This window comes from Phoenix dactylifera, chromosome 12 (assembly GCF_051530095.1).
Source record: "Phoenix dactylifera cultivar Ajwa chromosome 12, Ajwa_hap1_PhDact_Kaust_v1.1, whole genome shotgun sequence".
Lineage (NCBI taxonomy): Eukaryota > Viridiplantae > Streptophyta > Magnoliopsida > Arecales > Arecaceae > Phoenix > Phoenix dactylifera.
The window spans coordinates 3539194-3551055 of record NC_143201.1 but is presented as its reverse complement, the minus strand read 5'-3'; the positions used below and the strand labels follow the sequence as shown (position 1 = coordinate 3551055).

Sequence of the window (11862 nt, the reverse complement as noted above, 5' to 3'; positions counted from 1 at the left end):
AAAGTATTGGACAAACACAGTAGCATACCAATTCTTGAATTTCTTAAGGTGAACTTCGACGACAGCGTCGGTGAGGAAGGAATGGTGGTGTGGGGTTCGTCATCAGAGACCACGAGGCCAGATTGGTGGCGGCCGGAGGTTAGCGGATCTTTGATCAGTCTATTGCCAGTGCTGAGCTCAGAGCCGCGGTTTCACCTATGTGAGATGGGTTTTGGGAGCGGACCGCATTTTCCTTTAGGGGGACTCAGCCATGGTGATCGAGTGGATTCAAAGTCGGAGGCATGACGCCAGTGGGATGCGGCTTCTCCACGACATATGCAGTCTTTTGGGTGAGTGCGCCTCTTTTCAGGCTACTCACGTCTACAGGGAGGCGAACGGTGCTGTGGACTGGGTAGCGTCCTATATGACTCATCACTCCATAAATTTTATTTGGAAGAACCACGTATCGGTTTCTTCTCCCTTGCATTATATACTTTCTTCTGATTTCATGGCCTGCACCCACACCCGCAGGGCGTGAGTCACCATTGTATCAAAAAAAAAAAAAAAGGGCATCCACTGAAAGAAACTCTTATTGTCAACAGTCTAATCATCTAGAGCAGAAGCCCCATCACCCCTCCCCTACTTCATCCCTGAAGCAGTTTATTTACAAAAGCTTTCTCCATACTCCAAAAAACTTACAAAGAAACAATGGATGTAAGATACTTCTTTCAATTCTGAACAACATCGTGAAATTCAGAATATTAATAATTGTTTTCCCTCAAACAATTATCAGTATTCTGAATTATTATGGATAGATTGCATTAGTTCTCAGCAGGGCCAAACCTCTTCAGGGGAAAAAGAAAAGGCCCTAATTCTAGGAAACCAAGAAGAGCAACGGCACATTAATTCAAGGCAGAAGCTCAGATTTCCGTCAAAGGATCAGTAATGATTACAAGAAAACCTGTCCTTTGCATGGAGAGACTACCTTATGGAGCACTCTAGATGGCTTGCATTGAGTAATATTGTTTCCCTTATGACTAAAAATATAGGCAGATCCATAAAGTGGACCTTAAAGTCTGGTTCAAGACTTTTCACATATGGTTTTGGTAATCAACACATTATTCTTACAAAAAGCGATCACAAGGGATTGCAATTGAAACAAGTGCCACCTGAACCATCCCTGCAACAGTTTCCAGTTGAGAGCCACTCGGCACTAGATACACTTATTTATGAAAAAGCTATATAGTTAAACAGATCAATTTAACCAGCTATTTTTCATACATAAAGCTGACTATGTGAGGGATAAGTGATAGACCAACGATAATCAAGCAAAAGCACTGCTTTCCTATTTCAGATAAGCAGGTAAGCAGAATTCCAAATTTGATCAATGTTTGTATAAAGATGATAGAGAAGACAATTATAGTTGGCACTCTTATATACCAGCTAACAGGCATACATAGAAAAAAAAAAAGCTTTAGGAAATTTCTGCCCCACAATCTCCATTGCAGATAAATCCTGATAGCAACAGTATCTACTAAAAGATAATTTTAAACTCATTCGGATAATATTGACTAATTTTTGATTAGAGAGACCAATGAATGAACATGTATGAAATTGCATCTATAAAAGGAAGGAATTGCAACATAACAATCTTTTTCCTGAATCAATACATGAAAAGTCTATGCTTTCTTAAGTCAACAAGAAATATTGTTGATAAATCAAAAGATTCCATGCTTGGATTTTTAGCTTGGGATTAACTTATCCACTTATTCCTTTTCTTTCTTCTTCTCTTTCCTTGTTTTACAAAATTGCAACTGATGGACAAAACTAAAATAAAAACTAATTGTTGCATATGTCAAAATTGCAATACTATCTTCGAAAGTGATAAAAATATGATACGTTTAAAGTTTTCCTTCCATTGATGTTCTTCCTTTAGCTGTCTCCCTCTAAAGGACAAAATCTCAGACAGGAGTTACAGAAGCACTGCTAACCAGCAGGAAAAAATATTCTTGAGCATGAAGAAAGTACCTTCAATACATAAAGTCCTTTTAAGTTCAAGTTCAGCATAATCAAGGATTATGCAAGAAAAGAGCACTTGGTAAGCAAATTAAGCCTTGCAAACATAAGAAATATAATTGAGCATGCTATGCTAGGCTACCTACCCGTATTACAATATATGACAAAATTTCATGCTACTGCAGACAAATTAGAAAAGGTAAATAAGAAGCCTTCTCATTAAATCAATGATCTAGTTGGCCTCATAGAGACCTTAATTTAAAGAGCAAAAAATGAGACGTCACTGATAAATACATGTTAATGTAAACACTTGAAATGGAAAATATCCAGTAAACATAAGCCTCTTCACCAACTAAATGAGGCGATTGCCCTCCCATCTACCCCGATTCATAACCAGCATGTCCATACATGCCTCAACAACCCATTATTGCACAATTGTAAACAAAAGCACCAGCCCGTTCCCTGACAGAAAGAATGTCCCACTCTGCTCCACCAGTATTTCCATCCTCAGGACACCAAGCGTGCAGCACTATGACTTCACCTTGAGGCCCTCTATGACCACCGATCACCAATAACTTGTCACCACAGGCTTTGAATGCAAGGCCCCAACCATTAGAAGAGTCAGCTCTAACAGGCAGTGGCCTTACAACATTCCATGTGTTATTTGCCTTATCATACTTCTTAACTTCATTTGTTGATTGATCAACAGCATAGAGCTGATTATTTACAACTGCAACCAGAGGGGGAGATTGAGTGGCCCTGTTACCTCCAGGGTACATATTTCTGATTCTCCTCCACGTCCGTGTTTGAAGGTTATACTCCTCACCACAGGTTAAAGAATCTATATGGCTTGACATGCCTCCTATAACATAGAACTTACCATCCATAAAAAATCCAGAACATAATCTCCTCGGCAAATGCATATCTGGTAAAGTTTCCCAACTGCCCAACTCTGAATTGTACAACTCGGCACATTTTAATACATGGCCATTCCTGTCACTTCCACCAGCAACAATAGCAATTTCTCCAGAGCTGCCAGATCCAAACAGACAACGAGGTAGGTTCATCAGTGGGCATCTAGACCAATCACGTCTCACTAAGCTATACATCCAAATAGCGAAACCAGTTAATTCCCGACCAAAAACAAGAAGCCGTGTCCCTACAGCAAGAGACTCCTTGTCGGCATACCAAAAGCACTCATCACATGGCATCGTTGGTAACCTCATCCATCTCTGCCTAAATGGGTCAAATGCTTCCCAAGGCATCAAACTACATGCTAAGTACACCCAGTGCTCGACAATACCAAGTTGTCTTCTTAATTTGTAAATATATCCACTACTGATCAACAAATTAAATCTTTTATTCACACAGGCAAGTGATGGGTAGTCAGACCTACTTGTCCAGGCCAGACAATCTAATGAAATATCATCATGAAGCCCTGGAAGGAAACAGTCATTCGACCTTTGATCACCGTAATCACCTCCAGGCTGTGACTTCGCAGCAGGTCTTTTGTTCTTCGGTCCTGCATGTTCCAGGCTAGGCATATACAACTCTTTCTCATATAAATTTCTTCCAACCTCTCTCAATAAGTTTCCATTTTTAGCCACCAGCAGGTAAGTCAAAATATACTTCTGAAAAGAACCACAGTCCCGATCAAATGATCTGAAAAGTCGTGAAAGAGCATATCCTGGAGCATCAACCATGGTTGCTGACTTGCAATCTTGCATTTCCTTTTCTCTCTGTGACTTTTCACTTAAACAGCTTAAAACCATCACAGATTTTGCAATCCCCCGCACACTGAAGAGAGATATGAAGAGGCAAACAAGTCATAACCTGTTGATGCTCAAAACAATACTTCATGTACACACCCACAAGAATCCCCTATCATGCATATAGGATTAAGGATTTTATGAGTTTTAAATATATAGTGAACACGAAATACAAACATATTGACAGTAAAATCCATATAACATGGATGAATTAGTCACAGAACTTCTGCACTGACTCTATTAAAAGCGCTATTGAAAAGTTACATCTACCAAATAGATTTATAGCATCTCAGAAAATAGGATCGGATAAGCTCATAAGAAATTATATGATGCAATATGAGCAGAGAGAACAGTTGAAATAAATTCTTAAAGTATCTCATTGCACAGCATAAAAGAGGGGTGAGAAATTCCTCATATTATTCATTTATTTTTTCACTAGCTAATTCCTTTTGTTCATCTATTGATATTCACGACTTATAATTATAAGTTCATGAATAAACAAATAATTTATGCTAATTATTGTTTACATATAATGGAAATGCTCAGGGGTATAAATCCATCCTCACAAGTGAATCCACCATGGGCTTGTTTCCCCTTCCAATATCAGCCAGCAGTTCTGTAGTCCAATGGCACAGGAAGATAGGGAAGTGGAACCGTTTCCCTCTAAACTCCTCTGACTTCCCCTTAAAAATGCATGCTATTTCGATACCAGGAGTATAAAGAAAAACATGTATACCATAAATAATTTATGCTAATTATTGTTTACATATAATGGAAATGCTCAGGGGTCCAACTCCATGGCTAGCTTTTTTTCCCCTTCCAATATCAGCCAGCAGTGCTGGAGTCCAATGGCATAGGAAGATAGGGAAGTGGATTGTTTCCTTCTGAACTCCTCAATTTTACTTCAAGAAACCCATGCTATTTGGAGAGCAGGAGTACAAAGAAAAACATGTATACTGTTTTCCTATAAAAAAAGAGAATGAAGAAACATATATAAATCAAAGAACAGAGTATGTTTAGCAAATCTTCTCTAAATGACATTAATAGAATTATAGTTTTTCATCAAATGCCCCTTCTAATAAACATGTATACTAATTAATCTTACATACAATATCACAGCTAGCCATTTTCCTTATCTTGATAACCAACAGCCTTGGTCTTTAGTCAAGCTTCCCTTCAAATCAGCCAAACATGCACTACATACGTCTAGATCTTGTTCCTATAGATCTTTCAATGGTCAGGCTAGGTGGCAGTGATTCAAGATGGGTCAAATTCAGGTCACTTTAATAACCCTTAACCCATAGCCAGCTCATTTATAATCACGTTGGGAAGAGTAACACCCATATTTGACCCATTTATTTACATTTACACATACCCAACCCACCAATAAAATTATGAATTTCACTAGCCAACAAGAGAGGATGTAGGGCTGCGCATCAAAATATACTGAGAGGGAGAGAGGAGAACAAATTAAAGCGGAGAAGAAAATGTAAGAAATCCTGAACATGCAATATACTCCACATTTTTCTATGTATAGTTTGTACGTCTAACTACTAATTGCACAGCCATCCTAATTAACCAAACAGAGCCTTGACTAGCCCATTGTCTATTGCACTATTACAGTTATCCAAGGGGCCTCAAGACTATGGTATAAGGGTTTCTCCAACCCATGGTGACTCGTCAAGTCTGTGGCCCCAAACTAAAGCCATCACATTAAAAATCAAGGTCTTCAGTAACACAAACCTAACCCAATTATTAAAAGCTTTCACCCAGATTTATTTCAGGCAGGTCTGCTTGGATTGGTGGGTCCAAATTAAAAGTTGTCACCCCAATAATGCCCCTAACGCATTCATTAATGAGTAATGTTATGGGGCTCCTATTTTGTGCACACAGAAAGTTTCCTTTGCCACATGAAAAGGGGCTCATGTAGCTCCAGAATTGGTGCAATATATGGGGGTGGTTGAATGATAATCTGCCAAGTCACCAAAAGGTGGACCAAATGAATTTTCTGAGTGCACTAGCGGGTGCTTGAAAGCATTTTCCTTCATTGATAATTTATCCTTGCATGATTGCAGCATCCTACAATTCTTTATATGAGTCAATCACACTGTCTCGTAATACTACCTATTTTTAAGTCTATTTTCATGCTTCACAAAACCAGATGTGAACCCTTCACATGTGGAAAAACAGAAAAAAATAATAATGCAATTTAGAGTTAGTCTATTACCCCATATGTGCAAGTTATGGAATAAATATAAAAATCAGGAGTGCCTGATGGATGTCATTATTCAATCAAAATGTAATAATATAACATACTTTTCAGTTGAAAAATATAGTCACGCGGGTTAATGTATTTCCCTTGTTAACCTCTCAAACAATAAGAACATGATACTCAAGTAGGGTGTCCTTCTCTGGAGGACTTGCATTGACCAGTAAGATTAGACAACCTCATACATTCCAACCACATTGGTATGATGCACAAAACAGATACGAGAAGTGGTATATAATCATGCATTTGATTCCTACAAAAGATGACAGATACATGCTTACTTTTGGTCAGTGTACATGTATTTTGCTCTTTCAAACTGAAAAGGTGCCCCCAAAGGGGTGTCTTCAAGAGGGCTATAACTTTTTGTGTACACTAATAGGTGCTTGAAAACATTTTCCTTCATTTTACAGGCTTGTGGCATCCTACATTTCTTTATATGTGCCACTCACAGTGTCTCATCATACTACCTATGTTCAAGCCTATTTTCATGCTTCACTAAACCAGATGTGAACTCCTCACGTGTGGAAAAACAAAAAAAACAATGCAATTCACAGTTAGTCTATTACCCCATGTATGCAAGATATGGAAAAATATAAAATTCACAACTGCTTGATGAACATCATTATTCAATCAAAATCTAATAATATAAAATACTTTTAATTTGATAAATATAGTCACATTTGGTTAATGTATTTCCCTTGTTAACCTCTCAAACAATAAGATAACTATTCTCAAGCGGGGTGTCCTTCTTTAGAGGACTTGCATTTACAAGTAAGATATAGACAACCTCATGGATTCCAGCCACATCGCTGTGATGCACAAAACAGATTCAAAAAGTAGTACATAATCAATGCATTTGATTTGTACAAAAGATGACAGAGACACTGTTACTTTTGCTCCTTCTAACTGAAACGTGACTCAAAGAGGATTAGAACATGCCGCATGCTGTGTACGTAGTTTGACTACATATGTCAAACTGTATGAAGCCCCGTGCACCACTCGTGAGTTTGCTTTCGTAGTATAATAGATGGTTTACATAAAGAAGTAAGAGACTTGTAGCCTCAAGCACGCACAACTGTCCATCCACACTGGGTCATTTCCTTTATATATAGAGAGAGATTTGTGGAACAAACATAGAAGGATAGTTGATAACCAAGTGAAACCCCCAAAGAAAATAAAAATGCATCATTACATGGTATTGAGAACAATCACATCAACCAATGCCCCCCGTCATCCAGGGACATTTCCCATTTTTTCTAAGCTTTCTATCTTTGCACGCACTTGTACAAGTATGCATCAGCTATTTTGAATGTTTTTTTACCTTTTGTAACTTAAGAATTCTTCTTGAATTTTTGGCAAAAATTCTGCACTTTTTGGGATGTTAGACTCTCACCCTCACTTAATTATTCTGAAATCCCATATTCTTTTCATATCGCGCAGATAGAGATAAAAAATAATATTGAATAAAAATTCTAAAATTACCAATAAGAACTCGAGACATCAAAATGTGAAAATATCTGTAAAATCATTACATCTCCATAAGTCTATGTATTAAAATTCACAAAGCTACTCCGTAATCATATCATGAAAATATAAAATATTGTAACAACTTACACGTTTACAGGATGATAGAATTGCATCAAAGTCAGTATTTTTTAAAAGCATGACATTATATATTCTAAACTAACATTTTCTCTTAATTGCTAAATAGAACACAAACAACATGGACAACTACTAGAACAAATTGATATTAAAGGCAAATAAACTCCAGCAATCAAAAAAGAACTTAAGTCATCAACACATGAACACTCAGAGCAGTGACTTCACCTCAGAAGAACATCTGGAGTCACGATTTCAGCAATTCTTAATAATGATCACTGGATGAAAGCAAATGTACCCAAAAATGTCACCTCCATTTCACCATACCATCCATTCACCAGTACCCATCATCTAAACCAGCAGAGAACCGGCAGATCTCCAGATCTGAACAAGAACCCCAGCATCAAAACAACACTGTCCATCAGACATAACATTTCACCAAAATGCCCACCATATCCCACAGAAACACTCACCTTTCTCTATAGTCTATCCTCAGCTCAAACCGATCTGAAACCCAAGCGAAAAAAAAATAACAAGGAGACCTTTTCTTTTGTATCGAAGATTCAAAAAAACCGGGGAATGAAATCGCACCTTCTACCGATCAGAGATCACGCCCCACGAGCGACGGCGAAAACACCACCCGATAGGAGATCGGCCTCGCCGGAGGCGCGGATATGGCCGCCAGGTACCGATGCCAGCGTCGGGCGAGGGATCAAGATCAGGCCGCGGCGATCACCGGAGATCGTAGCCCGATCCCCCGGATCCCAGCATTCCCCGGCGGACGCCGCCGGAGCACCTCGCCGGAGACGCTGATCCGGCTGCCAGGAGCCACCTCAGGTGGTGGAGACCACCATCGGAGAGCGCGCGATCGCCGCGACCGAGCGAGAGAACGACGAAAGTCGAAAGACGACGAAGATAAAATATAATAACAAGCCACCTTGCTTTCGCCTTCAGCCTTCAGCTTCTTTCTCCACTCCCCTCTCTCTCCCTGTGGGATTTTCTTCGGGTTTTATAGAGAAAAGCTTCTCTCCGCCCATTCGATCCGATTTCGATCCCATCCTTTTACCTCGGGGTAAAACAGTAAATTCCCAAAAATTAACCTACTTAAATAATCCCTGCCATAATAATAATTAAAAAAAAAGAAGAAGGAAACTCTCCCTTAAAACCCACAGTGCGCACGAACGCATAACAATTTCTTATGCCTTGCAACTCCTCTCGCCGGTGTCGTCCATTAGAAGGCATCTCAACGGCTGATGAACGAACAGGATGTTTTCAAAGCATAGAAATACTATACGGCCGACCGTTAAGTAATGCCCGGGAGACGAGGTAACTTTAGCTGCTGCTTTCCAAACAGGCACCACAAATGGAACTCCCTGAAACATACCCATAAATCACGTCAAATTTCTTAACTGCGGGGCCCACAAGTTTAAGGACATTTAGTTCTGCTCTTAAGTACTCCCCAGGTTTCCGTGCGTGTAATTGGGAATGGAATTTTTATCGGAAAAAGAGTGAGAGAGAGTGAGAGAGAGAGAGAGAGAGAGGATGCAATTATTAGAAACGTTTGGGTGCGTTTATCAAGGACCAGCTTTTTAACTAATATTTCCGCAAGGCTGTCGTTCTGGATAATGGAGGGCTTACCCAAACGGATTTTCACCGGAAACGGCAAAGAAGAGGGCATAAATGGGCCTTCACTTGGTACTAAATTACGAGAGAGCCACCTCGTTTCCGTCCGTCCTTGCCTTTTGGAGAAGTCTTCTGACGGATCTGCCCGGCGACCGTTTACCTGAGAAGTACCGGGGGGGGGGGGGGGGGGGGTGACGCCAGCAAAGGGCGAATGGGGGAGACGGAGCTAACGGTTTGGACGGCGGGGTTACTCTAAGGATTTAACGGGGTGGGCGCGGCAATGCGAACCATCCAATTGATGGACCCCGGGGTTGGGAGACACTGATGGTAGATCTGGTCAGGAGATGGGTCCAGGGTTTGGACTCGGTCGGCCGGTCCCCCCACCTAGGTGGTCCAGTTCGGAACATGACTCTTTTAAAAAAAATTATGTAGTAAATAATTTAACTTTCTCGATTGATCTTGTTAAATATTGATGCCCGAAATTTTCTAGCAAATCTAATATCAATCTCCGGATATGCAAGATCCCCATAGCAGGGGTACATAAGGACTCACTCGGGTGTGTGTTTGGTACCATATTGATCGTGCACTATGAAAATTTTGAGTAGTTATACATTGTGCTCCAAATCATATATCACCCAAATTCCGGACAATCTTCTCGTGTATCTCTAGATCTTAGTACGGATTTCGAAAGAGCACTCGACATGCATTGATAACTATGAGGTTGGCCAAAAAGCTTCAAAACTAATGTTAATCATGTTTACCCATAGACCCTTTGATGCATTACTATTGACCTCCGCTTAGCCTTCATTTGAAGATGGCTAATAAGGTGACCTTCCATATGTTTGCCTTGATGATGTCGAAGTTATTGAAGGGCGACAAGTCCTTAGCAAGACAATGTAATGGTAGATTGATGGCCGGCATGAGTGGAGCTAATGAGTTGCTTGGAGTAGCTTAAAACGCAAGTCAATGGTCATGAGCCATGCTTGTAAATAGATGAATGTGTAATGGACAGGAGGGAGCAAATCCAGTGCCATGAAATAGACAGAGATTTTACTGGAGATCTTAGAGTAACGAAAAAAAAGAAAAAAAAATTAACGCATGCTTCTGTCGACTCCTTTGGTGCGAAACAACCAAAAAACAAAAAATGAAAATCTCTAATAGAATCGAAGTATGAATAATTTGATCCTCAATTCACTCTTATTTTATCCAGCACCCCCAAGCTGGTTGTGTGAAGTGCCTTAATCATGGTTAGAAGAAGCCTGCTAAGGAAGAGATAGTCGAAATATTCAGAACATATGGAAATCATCTCTATAAAAGTGAGATGCTATTTGCTCAGGCTATTTGATGTTAAAATTGACACTGTTTAAGGAATCTAATGCCACAAAAAATCCATTTTTAGAGCCCAAGAAACACCAAACTATCATTTATTCTGGTGAGAAGTCGACATGATATCGACAATTGAATGTAGGTTGAACTCGAGCTATCTAACAATAACAATTCAACCATTAGTAGAACTCAAGCTATCTAACAATAATAATTCAACCATCAAAACCTTCTAATGGTGAAAACACTAACATCATCTAATGCATTTGATTACCCTACAAATTTTTTTTTATTAGATATACATAATTAAGCTCTGGCATATCAATCAATGATATTTCACAATCTTTAATATGGTAGTACGACATATAATAATAGTGGGAGATTGTGATTTGGAAGTAGACACTAGAACAGGGCTGGTATTCGTTGAGTAAAAGCCCTAACAAGAGGAAATGTATAAAAATCTAGTAACAAGATTATGAAAAAGTCTAAACATGCACCTAGGTGATTAGACCCAAGGAGTCAAATAAATCCCTTTTTGTACATTCAAAATACTCCAAATATCATCAAATAATAAAGTGCTAGTAAAATATATTAATGAAACGCATTGATAACATGATCCACATTGATAATAAAATTATGATAGCATAATATAGACACATAACAATATAATTACTAGTAAATATCAACCAACGATGTGCCATAAAATTTTGCTGAAAAAATATAGCATAAAATGGGGATCATACCTAATGCCATAACTTAATGAAAAATGAAAAGGTTCATAATCATTGCTCAAAAAGATTCAAAACACATGCAATAAAATAGTATATCTCTCAGCAAACACAAAATAAAACAAAAAGTTCCAAAAAAAAATATATTGTCGCCTAGAGGTCCAACATATCTATGCAAAACAGTGATCGTCATCAAAATTTTAGATGGATTTCCATCTCATCTTCCTCCATCCAACATTTTGAAGTCATATTCTTGAGATCAACACCTCCAACCGTACAAATCCAAAAATCACCTCAGAATATTCCCGTCAGCACAAAACTATTAGGAAAGATGGAGAAGGCTTGACACTTGCTTTAAAGAAACCCAACGGAAGACTAAAGATCTAACTTAGAAAAATTAATCTAAACCTAGATATGAGAAAACAATTATGATCTTAAGATCTAATAGGCTAAGGGCATTAAGGACTAATCTAGAGGATTACCTAAGCTAGGGATACTTAATAAGTTGTTCATCTTGCTTACCAAAGACTATCAATTGTTGCCACGAAGCACAACA

General features: G+C 38.9%; 1 protein-coding gene across 4 annotated transcripts; it reads right to left on the bottom strand.

Annotated features, from left to right (window-relative positions):
* Window positions 1-2185: 2185 nt before the first annotated feature.
* Window positions 2186-8650, bottom strand: LOC103719392 (F-box/kelch-repeat protein At5g60570-like). Of its 4 annotated transcripts, none has more exons than XM_008808609.6 (4): window positions 8224-8621; window positions 8106-8139; window positions 7861-8016; window positions 2186-3792 (listed from the first exon to the last, which is right to left on the bottom strand). In XM_008808609.6, the coding sequence occupies exon 4, from the start codon at window positions 3765-3767 to the stop codon at window positions 2409-2411; it is 1359 nt and encodes a 452-aa protein (XP_008806831.4). In that variant the 5' UTR covers window positions 3768-3792; window positions 7861-8016; window positions 8106-8139; window positions 8224-8621; the 3' UTR covers window positions 2186-2408. The 4 variants fall into 4 exon arrangements, with proteins under 4 accessions (XP_008806831.4, XP_038974191.3, XP_008806832.4 ...); XM_039118263.3 differs by having other exon boundaries at window positions 2186-3876; window positions 8224-8615; XM_008808610.6 differs by lacking the exon at window positions 8106-8139 and having other exon boundaries at window positions 8224-8650.
* Between the last annotated feature and the right edge of the window lie 3212 nt (window positions 8651-11862).

Excerpts from the sequence above, each read along its gene's own strand:
- LOC103719392 (XM_008808610.6), bottom strand. The coding sequence starts at position 3,767 with ATGGTTTTAAGCTGTTTAAGTGAAAAGTCACAGAGAGAAAAGGAAATG.